This window comes from Dermacentor andersoni, chromosome 4 (genome assembly GCF_023375885.2).
Source record: "Dermacentor andersoni chromosome 4, qqDerAnde1_hic_scaffold, whole genome shotgun sequence".
Lineage (NCBI taxonomy): Eukaryota > Metazoa > Arthropoda > Arachnida > Ixodida > Ixodidae > Dermacentor > Dermacentor andersoni.
Window position 1 is genome coordinate 215,106,542 of NC_092817.1, and position 11,683 is coordinate 215,118,224.

Genomic DNA, 11,683 nt, shown 5'->3' on the forward strand with positions numbered 1-11,683 from the left:
GTAATGTACTTTAATGATGTAAGTTTAATAACACGTGGCAAATATATAATTTGTGCTGTATGGTGTTGTGCTGTTTATAAGCTGCTGCTTTCATGTCGTAATGTGTACATTGGCTGGAAGAGTTGATGCATCCTTCTTATAGAACTCGTTGAAAGGTGAACCACCTGTCAAGCCATCATTGTTCTTGAGGTTGTACACCAGATTTCACAAACATGGGGATAGTTATGATACACAAAGAGTAGCTGAGGCTTAACATATCCAGATGCATGCACAGGAGTGCGGGAGTCGACCATCTATCTCTCTAACTCAGGTTGAATGTACATACTTGAGTAACATGTAACACTTGTTGGATGCCTGGTTTCTTTTATTGTTAGCTTAGTTTGAGTTTTTTCTCCCATTTGTAGGTTTTAGTGTGTGTTGCTGTGCATGTATATAATTGCTTCCAGAGTGGCTTTCTTGTTGCTAATAAATTTAGGGAAGGTAGCATTCTTCATTTTGTGCATCAGACAGCAAGTGTTTCGAAGGATGTTGGATTTTGTTGCCATAAGCAACAAAAAGGCATAAGCATATAGACTATTGGCACGCGCGAGGAAAGCAGAAACGAGGCGTGGGGCTTGGAGTCTCGGTGCCAACTAATCTTTATTCTTTGTGCGCCGGCCCTCTATCGGCGGCCGGCTGGCTACGGTCGACTGCGGTCGGCTCTGTTCCGCGCTGGCAGCACCACGGCTTATCCGCGGCATATTTGTGTTCACCACAGCACTCCCCGCCTAGTGAGAACACGAACGGAACCAACATGACAAAACACTCGTGTGATTAGAGGTTGAGGCGATTTGGCGCATTTAGACGTCTGCCACTGCGCGTGTGGTAGGTGCGAGTATCAGGCGTGGCTGCATTTTCCGAGTGCTTGCTGGAGGTACTCTTTATAGCATTAAGGATATTATGCTGATAACTCTGTGCACAATAATTAGAAAGATCACATCATGTCTGACATGTCTTCTTGCCACCATGAAATCTTGTCAGATGCATAACGCGGGACATACACCACAGATGTTGGCCAGCCATTCTCATTTGTGGTCTCAACCTCGTACCACTGAGCAGACTGGTCCAAGAGACAAAACATGCAACCTTTATCTGATTAAACGTGGTGTATGTTGCACAAAATTAGATGACAGGTGTTACTGCTGACACAGATACATATCTGTGAGCCTCATAAACTAATCTCAAAAGAAAGAGAATAATACCCATGAAAGGCACTCTTGGTAGGATGGCAGCACCATTCTCTTGCAGAGTTAAATAGCAACCATGCAGCAGTAGTATGATGTCACGCTGAACAATAATTTACTCCAAGAATAGTTTTCTTCGTGCAACATTGCACTGATAGTCTTGAAATACAATACCCATTGCTAACAGAAGGCCTTCCAAATTAGCATGACAGGAGGGCATATTTTAGGAAACAAGAATCAAAACGGAGCCGGTTAACTATGAAAGTTGTGAATGCAACTCTGCAGAAGTTAGAAAAATGAACCAAATGGAATAGTTTGAAAGTAAGTGGTTTAGAGACAAAAGGCTGTTTTATTCCTTGCCAGAAAAGCAAGCAGAGGTTGAAATGCTTTCCACATACATACATTTACGGTACATGTACAGGGTCTGTCCTAAAAGTAATGTCAGTAAGGCGATTAAAAATCATTTATTGAATTTGTTACAAAAAGTTTTAAAATCTTCAAAATACTCTCCTTTTGCGTCAATACATTGGCTCCAGCGAGACTTCCAGCTCTCGAATGCGTTGCGGTAGTCCTCCTCCGGATTGGCCTTTAATGCTGTGGTGCTAGCTGCTTTGATCACGTCCACTGTCTCAAAATGATTGCCTTTCAGGGGTGTTTTGAGGCGTGGAAACAGAAAAAAGTCGGGGAGAGCCAAGCCCGGGTGGTACGGGGGCTGGGGGATCGTTGGCACCCCTGCTTTAACTAGTTAGTCGGTGACGAAGGCACTGTGGGCCAGCACATTATCGTGGTGCAACTTCCAGTTGTGTGCAATGTCCGGCCGGATGTGTTGAACCCTGCGTGTCAGTCTTTCGAGGACATCCACATAAAATTCGAAGTTCACAGTGGTTCCAGGTTCTTCAAACTCATGATGAACCAGTCTGGATGTCAAAAAAAAAAAAAACGATGAGCATGATCTTGATCTTTGATTTGCTCATCCTGGCTTTCTTCTAGCCAGGGGACGAGTGCGTGTGCCACTCAGATGATTGCCTTTTGGTCTCCGGGTCATATTCAAATACCCAAGTCTCGTCATCTGTAATGACATTGTCTAAAAATTTTCGCTCATGTTTGCACATGTTGAGATTTTCTTGGAACGTTTCAACGCGGCGTGACTTTTTGTTGTCAGTGAGCACTGTTGGAACCATTTTTGTGCACGCCTCCCGCGTGCCGATATCGTTTGTAACGATTTCATGAACTTGAGTTTTCCGAATGTTTAACATGTCGGCCATTAAACAAACACTTAATCGTTGGTCTGAATTCAACAGTTCCGTCACTCGTGTCACATTGTCAGTTGTAGTGGTCGTGGATGGCCATCCAGCGCAGTCCTTGTTGTCGCCCTTTTCCCGGCATTCCAAAAGGCCTTGTGCCACCGAAACACTTGCCGATCTGAAAAGGCATGTTCTTTATAAGCAATCTTGAGCATACCCAGACAACACAAAACATCCTCAGGATGTCCTGAAATGGTCAAAATGTCCTCATCCCGTTGCGGGCGAACTGAGGACATCCCTAGCACGACCTGGTATCTTGTTCCAGAAGATGTACCTTATAGATAGAACATCCTCAGGAAGTCCTGAAAAGAGCCTACATTATTATCCAGTAAATTATAACTGAATTATATATATATATATATATATATATATATATATATATATATATATATATATATATATATATATATATATATATATATATATATATATATATATATATATAGCATATTCATTGTCAACTAGCGATAGTGACAGAAGTTCACATGCCTGCGGCAACGAACGATATGTATGCTAACCATCGTATCTATGCCGGCATAAATCTGTCTTGGAATTAAGAATAAGGCAATTGAATAAATCTTCAATTAATTATATACATATAGTGAGAAAGCGTACATCTGATATAGATGGTGTCTGTAGCCTCTAGACGTGCGCCAGGCAGGTGCAGGTGGAACATCGATCCGCCCTTGCTGCTTAGCCGCTGTGTGGAAAATGGCGAACTGCACCTCTCTTTTGATGCTGTAGGCATTCTTCGGCTAAGCTTCCCCCGAAATCTGCCTATCTGTTCGTCTTTAACACTTATCTACGCGCTCCGTAGGAATACATGGGGTAACGTAACGCGCCATACGTGGGCTGAACCCGGTGTTAGCGCAATACCAGGCCGACCAAGGCAGCGGAGGTGAGTGGCCGATTTCGGTGGTAGTGCAATACCTGGAACATCCACAGTTTAGCTGCAGCAGGCTTAAACCTATGCAAATTTTCAAGGCAAGAATGCTGAAACTTATACTAAAATGTAGGTAGCAAGCTTGATTGGACGCCCCAGAAAAAGACTGATCCCACGCCCTCATAACCGCTAGCCACTGTTCCTCCACGAGGCTGCAAATAGTTCGTACTTCAAACTTTCCTTGTTACCTAAATAAGATGGTAACCAAAAAAAAACAAAATTATAAGCGCATAATTTTGGACGTTTTCACTCGTCTGCTGTAGTGGAATGGTGAAAACCAAATTTTTTATTGAGCTGAAATAAAACGCATGCTTCGCAGCAACTATTTATTGTCAAGTTTAAGTCGGCAGTGAAATTTCATGAGTAAAACGGGGTCAGCAGTAAAATGAACTGTACCGCAGACTTTTCAGGATTGAAATGCTCAGACTTCATATACTTTGTTCATGTCTGTTGCACACCTTATCGCTTCCTCTGATGAAAAGCCCCTTCAAGAACAGCAGACGCTCTGGAGGTATCAAGCACGACGCCATTTCGAAAAGGTCACATTGGCAGGCGGAGTAACACAACCCCGCGCGAGCCGTACGTATGTTGGTTGCCAACTGCTGTTTTTTGTTTAAAAGTTATATATACTATACAATGGTTACTTACTGTCCAACAATTTATTAGAGGAGTTTCCGTTACCTTTTTTCGCTCCCAAACATTTTTCTCATATTTTTCTTGGCTGTGCTTGCTTGCACGAAGAGCCGGTACACATATATATGGCGCAGACTATATAGTGCAGGCTCTCAACAAAAGGCAATCTCAGAGGTTTCCGGCACTTGTTGTGCATAAAAACAAGGCCTTTGAGATTGGCTAATGCTGGCAACGTTGTCCATGCAACAAAGTCAAGTCACGTCCAAGCAGAAGGCCAGTCAGCCGTCAGCGTTTCGCGCGTTTTCTGTATTTACCGCGGCAGAGTTTGCAGCGACCTCCGTTGCGGTATTTTGTTCCTCGGAGGCATGCCCTCGGAATCGGAAAAAGGAGGTGAGTGCATTTTAATTTGTTAGTGAAATAAAAACCTTAAGTGGAGGAGTTTGTTGCGGTATTCTAGAGACGACTACTTGTTCACGCTTAGCGCCAAGTACTGTACCGTTGTGCACCATGTCGGCGAGCGACCGATGGTTTCGCCGCTTGAGGAACCAAAGAGTAGATGAATTCTTTATGATCCTAAATCCATCGCAAACTGGAACTAATAGCGAGCAGAATAATGTGTACCCATCTGGCTCTGGAGAGAGCACTTGGCGCAATCAACTTGACGCTGCTAGTGGGAGCTCATTGTTCAGCGATGTTGCGTGAGCGGCCCAGCATCGAGCACGACGCCGTGTTCTGCAGCAGTAGTTCGGATTCTGAGTGCCTACAGGAGCAAATGAAGCAAACGAATGTGCAGCAAGAAGAGCAACCTGAGGTAGACGATGTCGCGCCGTTAAGCGACCAATTGCAAGCATGGGCCATTCAGTACGGCTGTTCCCACAGCTCAGTTACTGCCCTTTTGAGAATCTTGCGTGGTCATGAATGTTTTTCTTGTCTTCCACGATCAGCAAGAACGCTGCTAGAAACGCCCGGAAAGTCATTAAACATAGTCAACATAGCTGGAGGGCGGTACTGCCACTTTGGTATCGTGCAACCTCTTCGTGAACTGCTAGAAATAGCAAAGGATGTACCATTGGAGCTTGCTCTCAATTTTCACGTTGATGGGCTCCCTCTGGCAAAGAGCTCGAGAAAACAATTTTGGACGATACTTTGTCATGTAAAGAAAATCGAAGCTCATGACCCTTTTGTTGTGGGTGTCTTCTTTGGCGAGAAAAAACCAGTTGATGCAAATGAGTTTCTTCGTCAGTTTGTTGATGAAGTTAAGGAAATCATTAGCTCTGGCATCTGTTTTGGTGCACAGGTTATACCTATCAGAATAAATGCCATCATCTGCGATGCACCTGCAAGAGCATTTATCCTGAGTGTAAGAAACCACACTGGGTACTACAGCTGTACAAAATGCACTGTGAAAGGCCTCTACAGTGAAGGGAGAGTGTGCTTTCCGGCAAAAAGTGGAAATCTGCGCACTAACACCACATTTCGAGGCCAATTTCAAGAGCAACACCATATTGGCAATACAGTTCTTGAGGAGTTGCCACTTGACTTGGTCAAAGACGTGCCACTTGATTATATGCATCTTGTGTGTCTAGGAGTCATGCGAAAACTGCTTCTGTTGTGGTTTCGAGGTCCCAAGCAGATTAGACAAGGGGCTTCTGCACAAGATCGCATTTCAGCCAAGCAAACAGAGCTTTCTCTTTTTGTACCATCTGACTTCAATCGACGTCCAAGAGGTCTACATGACATAGATCGCTGGAAAGCAACAGAATTCAGGTTTTTTTTGTTTTATAGTGGTCCAGTGGTGTTGTTTTCTGTAGTGCCACAAGGGATGTATGAAAACTTTCTGTGTCTTCATGTAGCAATAACCATACTTGCATCACAAAGCGCAGAAGCTGCCGAGCTCGACTATGCTGAGGAGCTTTTGAAGTTATTTGTTAGAGGCTTTGCAGAAATATATGGGCAGCACCGTGTATCTCATAATGTACATGGGCTATGCCACCTTGCAGATGATGCAAGACATTTGGGGCCACTGGACTCATGGAGTGCATTTCCGTTTGAGAGCCACATGGGCACCATCAAGAAGCTTCTGAGAAAGCCGCAGCACCCACTGGAGCAACTGTCAAACAGAATTGCTGAAACAAAGAAGCTTCAGTGCAGAAAAAAAATTACTGTAAGCAGTTCCCCTCTGCTCACTGCACAACATCAAGATGGGCCTCTTGTGCCTCTTTGCCAAGGGCCACAGTTCAAGAAAGTGACGTTTCCAGAAGGAATTGTCTTAGACACTAGTAGGAGGAATAACTGCTGCAAGCTCCTTGATGGAAGTGTAGTTGTGGTGGAGAACTTTGCCCATAATGCACAAGGTATGCCATACATAATTGGAAGGAAGTTCCTGAAGAAAGATGACGTATATTTGACACCCTGTCCCTCATCAGCACTGGGAATATTGATTGTGTCCAAGCCTTCTTTGCTGCGGTGTTGGCCTCTGACATGGGTCTCAGAAAAATGCATGCGAGTTCCATTCAAAAAGAAGCTGGTTGTATTTCCTCTTGTGCATCTGAAGATGTAAATGATGAAGAAACTCGTGTATGTAGAATTGTACAATACGTATATTGTTTTTCTTTAAGGTGATCAATATGCAGTCGTCAAGTTTCCAGAGGAAGGCAACTCTGTGGCTCTTGTACATACCAAGTGGCTGCATGGCGATGTCTGCTTGTGGCCACAGGATTCCAAGAATGTTTCGTATTTAGCAAAATGTGGAGCCTCTCCATCCTCCAACTGGCAAGTCGTGCCGTGTGTGCCCATAGACATATTCAGTAAGTTTTATATTTCTCTTCTAATTCTTTTGTAGCATGTCTCATAACATAGTAATCATGTTCATTTTGGCAATGTACTTGAAATTGCAATGTGCGCACACATCTCTGAACTAAAAAGTAACTTTAGAAAGATTTTCTTTTGTGGCACAACTGTAGTTTTTACATGCTTACTAGGTGACAATCACTTTTTCATTCAGAAATGAAAGCTCATGTACGCACTGGCGCAACAATTTGTTTAAGGTTACATGGTAACTCTAGATCTCTTAACGTTATTAGAAAACTTATCTAAAATTACATTCAGTTGAATAATTGGGGCAATGCCTGAATTTATGCTCATTATTATTTTTCACTTTCCGTAGGAACATATGATGCAGCGCGTCAAAAGCTCAAGCAAACTGAAGATGGGTCAGACTTGGGGAGTGAAGTGGACCTGGGACGGGGCAAAAGAAAAAAGCAACGAAGAGCCCTTAGCTCAAGTCCGGAAAGTGTGCAGCGACTACCACTTCCACCGCCCTCTATGATGAAAAGTATGTTTACGATTTGTTTTTCGCACTAGCAAGCTTTCTTCACTATATTCTTCGTATTAATTTTTCTATGCCACATAATTTTTCCCATTAATATGCAAAGTAGGCCTGCACCTTCAAAGAAAACACATGTGGGTTTCCTTGGCAGGTGGGCACTGACCTGCCATTTTGCAAATTCACCTCTACATTGTAAATTTTTATACAGCTGTGTAAAATGAATCTCTCTGCTTTCACTAGAAACTGGCGACATCTGAGCTTTGAAATCACATTGCATGTGGTTGGTACACTAAGGAATTGTAGCCTGTTTCTCGAATCCTTTCAATGTCGTTTTTTCAATTTTAGAAGCACAGAAGAGGGATGGGAGACTTATTCACAAGCAGTCATCACATGCATCAACATCTAGGGCTAATGATCCCAATGTTTGCAGTAAGTCTGTGCCTTTTGATAATATAAGGAATGCATGTTTAGAATGCTGTCACTGCAAAAAATTGAATATTGAGAAGGAACTGCACCAAGATGAAATCTGGCAATGGCACAATAATCTTTAAAAATCTACTGGTAGCATAGCATGTTATAGAAAAACAGTCAGCATAGGATGGAGCATATAAATAATTGACAGGGCATGTTTTCACTAGGGCTTGTACCTGAAGCTGTTGTTGCAAAAGTGGAACATAAAGCAGTTTCTAATGGCATTTTAACGGCTGTGCATTTTGATGTACAAAGTAAAATTGAGACAAGGTTGACTGAGGATTGTCAACCAGTATCTTATTTCTGGACACTGACTTTTTTTGGTTTACAAGAGCCCCTTGCTTTGGCACTTCCAGTTTCTTTGGAACACTAAAACCTATCAGTCAGTGTTAGACACAACCCGTCATGGTAGCTCTGTGGCTGTAGCATTGTGCTGCTCAGCACGAGGTCACAGGTTTCACCCTGGCTTCGGTGGCCTTCTGGTGCATCATAAGAGCACCATGTTGACAACATTAACTTGGAATCTCTCGCTACGGTGTGCTCCAAAACCACGTCACAGATGTGGCATGCAAAACCCCAGTTACATTTTTTTTTAGTCTTAGGCACGAGCTCTTGTACTTTGTGTATTTTCTTGATGATGGTCGAATAAGTTATCTTTACTGATTTTCCTTATGATTTGCTTGCTACATTATTTGATGCTTGTCAGTCATTCACATGAGTCGGTGTGTTTCCTCTCCTTTTTTTAGGTGATCAAGGCGCAGTGCAATGTGCCCAAATGTGTGCTAGCGAGACTTCAGAATCTGAGGGTGAGGTTGAGTCTGGAGGGGAACAAGATGCGAAGCAAGAATCACCAGGCATTAAAAGATCGTTCACAGCTCACTCTTTGATGAAAAGTATGTAACCTAGCATTGTCTGTTTCCTTTCTTACAGAACCTCGTGAAGTTGTAGCCAAAATGTGCAAAGCTTAACTTCTAAACATTGTCTTGTAACATAACTGGCTTCCTTTCACAAGCACTACTCAGCAGTAACACACCTTAAAGGCCTGCTCGTGAACATGATTATGTATTTTTCTTTTTTTGTCGTGCGAAGAAGCAAGCCAAATGGGAAATACACACTGCAACAATGAGAAGTGGCATTCAAGTCAGTCTGTTGCACCTATTTCAGATGATGGTATGCATTTAAGAATTCATATTAAGCCAGAGGTTTCATGTGTTAGAGGATTGAGTAATCTTCCAAGTTGTCTAGAGTCATGCATTCAGAGAGAACGGAGCAATCGTAAGCAAGACAGTGATGCAAACCATGGACTAGATGCTCTAGGAAGGCCCTGCACTACCTTTAAGGAAACTTGAGCTACATCAATAGATTATTTTTCTAGATGTTCATCATTGCTTTCCATTTGTAAATATATGAATTTGTTGCTTAGAAATTTTGTCCACTTTAGATGGACTATTAGGTTCAATAAACAGAACTGTGATATCATTTTTTATTGCTGAGTTACAAAAAACATCATAGTTTTATTTCTGAGAATTTGTGATTTTTGCCAATTTTTATTTAACAAATTGACGACAAATAAAAATTCGCAAGTCACTAGATCCTTTTTCTTTTCGATGTAACAAACCTCATCGAATTTGGTGCAGTGGTTTCCGAGAAAATCGATTTCTCCTCTCCCAGGTATTTAGATAGAAGCCTTCGAGCTAAGCTTCCTCTTAAGGGAGCCAGTTGCTCTTTGGGGCTCGGATTAATGTTACTATGGCCTAGAGCACCATTTGTGTACTCCGTTAACTTGTTGACTGCTGCTTATTGACTAGTGTATGAACGTCAACATATTTTCGTTTGATGCGATAAAGTCGCAATGTAGACCAGATGCCCAAGCAGGAAGTTTGCTCCCTTTTGGTTTACTTTGGGCAGAGGAGCTTTGGAATAACCAGAAATGTTTTGGACTGCATTGTGTGCAGTAATGGTAGTGTTGCACAGCACACTTTCCATCATTACCGAATTTCTTGGTTGTGATTGACTCCTTCCTTCAATATTGTGGGAGGGAGTCAATTGTGGTTGAGAATTTCTATCAGGATCGGGCTCAAGTCATAATAAAAAGTGGCCGTGTGACACCGATGTAACATTAGAGCCTTTCCTCATTTTTCATGATGTTAACACGAAACATGATTGGCACTGCCACTTTAACAATACAGTACCACCTCTTTTTACACATGTTGCCATTATAATTCGTAGCATGGCAATTCCTGATTCAAATATTTGCTGCATTTCAGTAAGGAAAATGGTTTGGCAAATTTAATCAGATTTCCCTATGAAAAAAGCTTGCCTGTGCTACCTTTTCACACTGTTCTTCGCATAGCTTATAGATGTAGTGCGACCACTGTGTGGGTTTTGACTAAAACTGGACAGAATGCTTGGCAGAGCAATGTTTTTAGGTTCCCAGAGCCCAACCAATGAACTCAATATAGCAAAGGGGCACTAAAGAAGCTTATTAAAATCTATTTTTTTATTGATGCTCTTGTAATAGCAAAACAACCACTCGTGTGGGCTTGGCAAGAATGAAGGATGGGTGACCATACTGTGCTGAAGTTCCACACCAGTCAACTGATTTTGACAGTTGGCTACGAGCTAGTTATTTGTTTATCAATGAAGGACTGCAACACACTAAACAAACCAAACGAAACCTGGCAACTGCATGAATATGAACTGATCAACCAGAGTGTCCTCACACATTTTCATCGCGAATTTCAGGCATTAAGCAGGTCATCAGGCTTCTACAAACGGTAATCTTGAGAGTCGAGCACCTGGGAAGCCAATTAGACATAATAAAAGCAAAGCTTTGTGACCAACAACTGCAGCCTGAAGCAGATTTGTTAGAAAAACCATTTGGTGACATCACGGAGTTCGAACTGTTCGATCAAGGCCTCTCAGAAAGTGCTGCAATGAAGTCAAAGTTGGCAAGCGTTTTTAGTGGAGTATTGTTATACACGAATTTGATAAGTGTGAGGTTGACTGACATATCTCACGGGAAACTTTTCCAGGTTTCTGTGTATGAAATAAGCAAGTATCCTTGCTTGTATATGTAGAAGGTTTTATGTACGCTGCAGTTCTTAATTCCAGGTAGAAAAACGTTTTTTTTTCTTCATGTACCCTAAAGGCCCTTTTACGGGCATTACATAGGGGGTTACATATTACATAACATCACGGGGAATAAATAATGACAATATACATGCGTGAAATGTACCTAGCGTTTTGCACTTAAAAAACGAAATTTAATTATAATAGCTATATCTTAAAGGACTAATTTTGTGAACAGTGTACTTGTATATTCTTCAGATCCAACATAACGCAGTACCTTTCAAAGTCAGTATTTATGTCAACTGGTCTCTTGAAGACCTGAAAATGGCTATTTCCTTGAACAGATGGTGTGAGCAATTACTCATATCAGCAACTCGTGTGCGTGGACAATGAGCTCATTTCTACAGTTTTCTAGCGGCATTACCACTATGAAGCTTCTACATGCCACCATGTATTTGTATGACTACATATCTAGTGGCATTTAAAATGTACTGCACATTCATAATTTTTGTCATTGATGGTACAGCAGTACATAATGTACAAAGTTTCAATCTTCTGAAAAGCTGGTTGCGACAAAAGGATTACACGCTTGACATATGCTGCCACCTGCACTCGGTTTTCCATTACACCAAATATATTAGCCTATCACTTCCGGTTTATTTATGAGAAGGATGAAAGTTGTCCATGGGTGTGGACAGTGGGACTGAAG

The 11,683-nt window shown here is 42.1% G+C and overlaps 1 protein-coding gene across 1 annotated transcript; it reads left to right on the forward strand.

The window, feature by feature from the left end:
• The first annotated feature begins 4,376 nt into the window (after window positions 1–4,376).
• LOC129387063 (uncharacterized) lies at window positions 4,377–11,363 on the forward strand. Its single transcript, XM_072288025.1, has 7 exons — window positions 4,377–4,493; window positions 6,722–6,910; window positions 7,270–7,437; window positions 7,777–7,860; window positions 8,649–8,795; window positions 8,992–9,072; window positions 10,648–11,363. Exons 1-7 carry the CDS (start codon window positions 4,469–4,471, stop codon window positions 10,980–10,982), a joined length of 1,029 nt encoding a protein of 342 aa, XP_072144126.1. The 5' UTR covers window positions 4,377–4,468; the 3' UTR covers window positions 10,983–11,363.
• The last annotated feature ends 320 nt before the right edge of the window (window positions 11,364–11,683 follow it).

Bases quoted from the DNA above. Each gene is read 5' to 3' on its own strand.
- LOC129387063 (XM_072288025.1), top strand. From the start codon at position 4,469: ATGCCCTCGGAATCGGAAAAAGGAG. The intron at 7,438-7,776 runs GTATGTTTACGA...TTTCAATTTTAG, and splicing joins ACCGCCCTCTATGATGAAAA to AAGCACAGAAGAGGGATGGG. The intron at 7,861-8,648 runs GTAAGTCTGTGC...TCCTTTTTTTAG, and splicing joins TAATGATCCCAATGTTTGCA to GTGATCAAGGCGCAGTGCAA.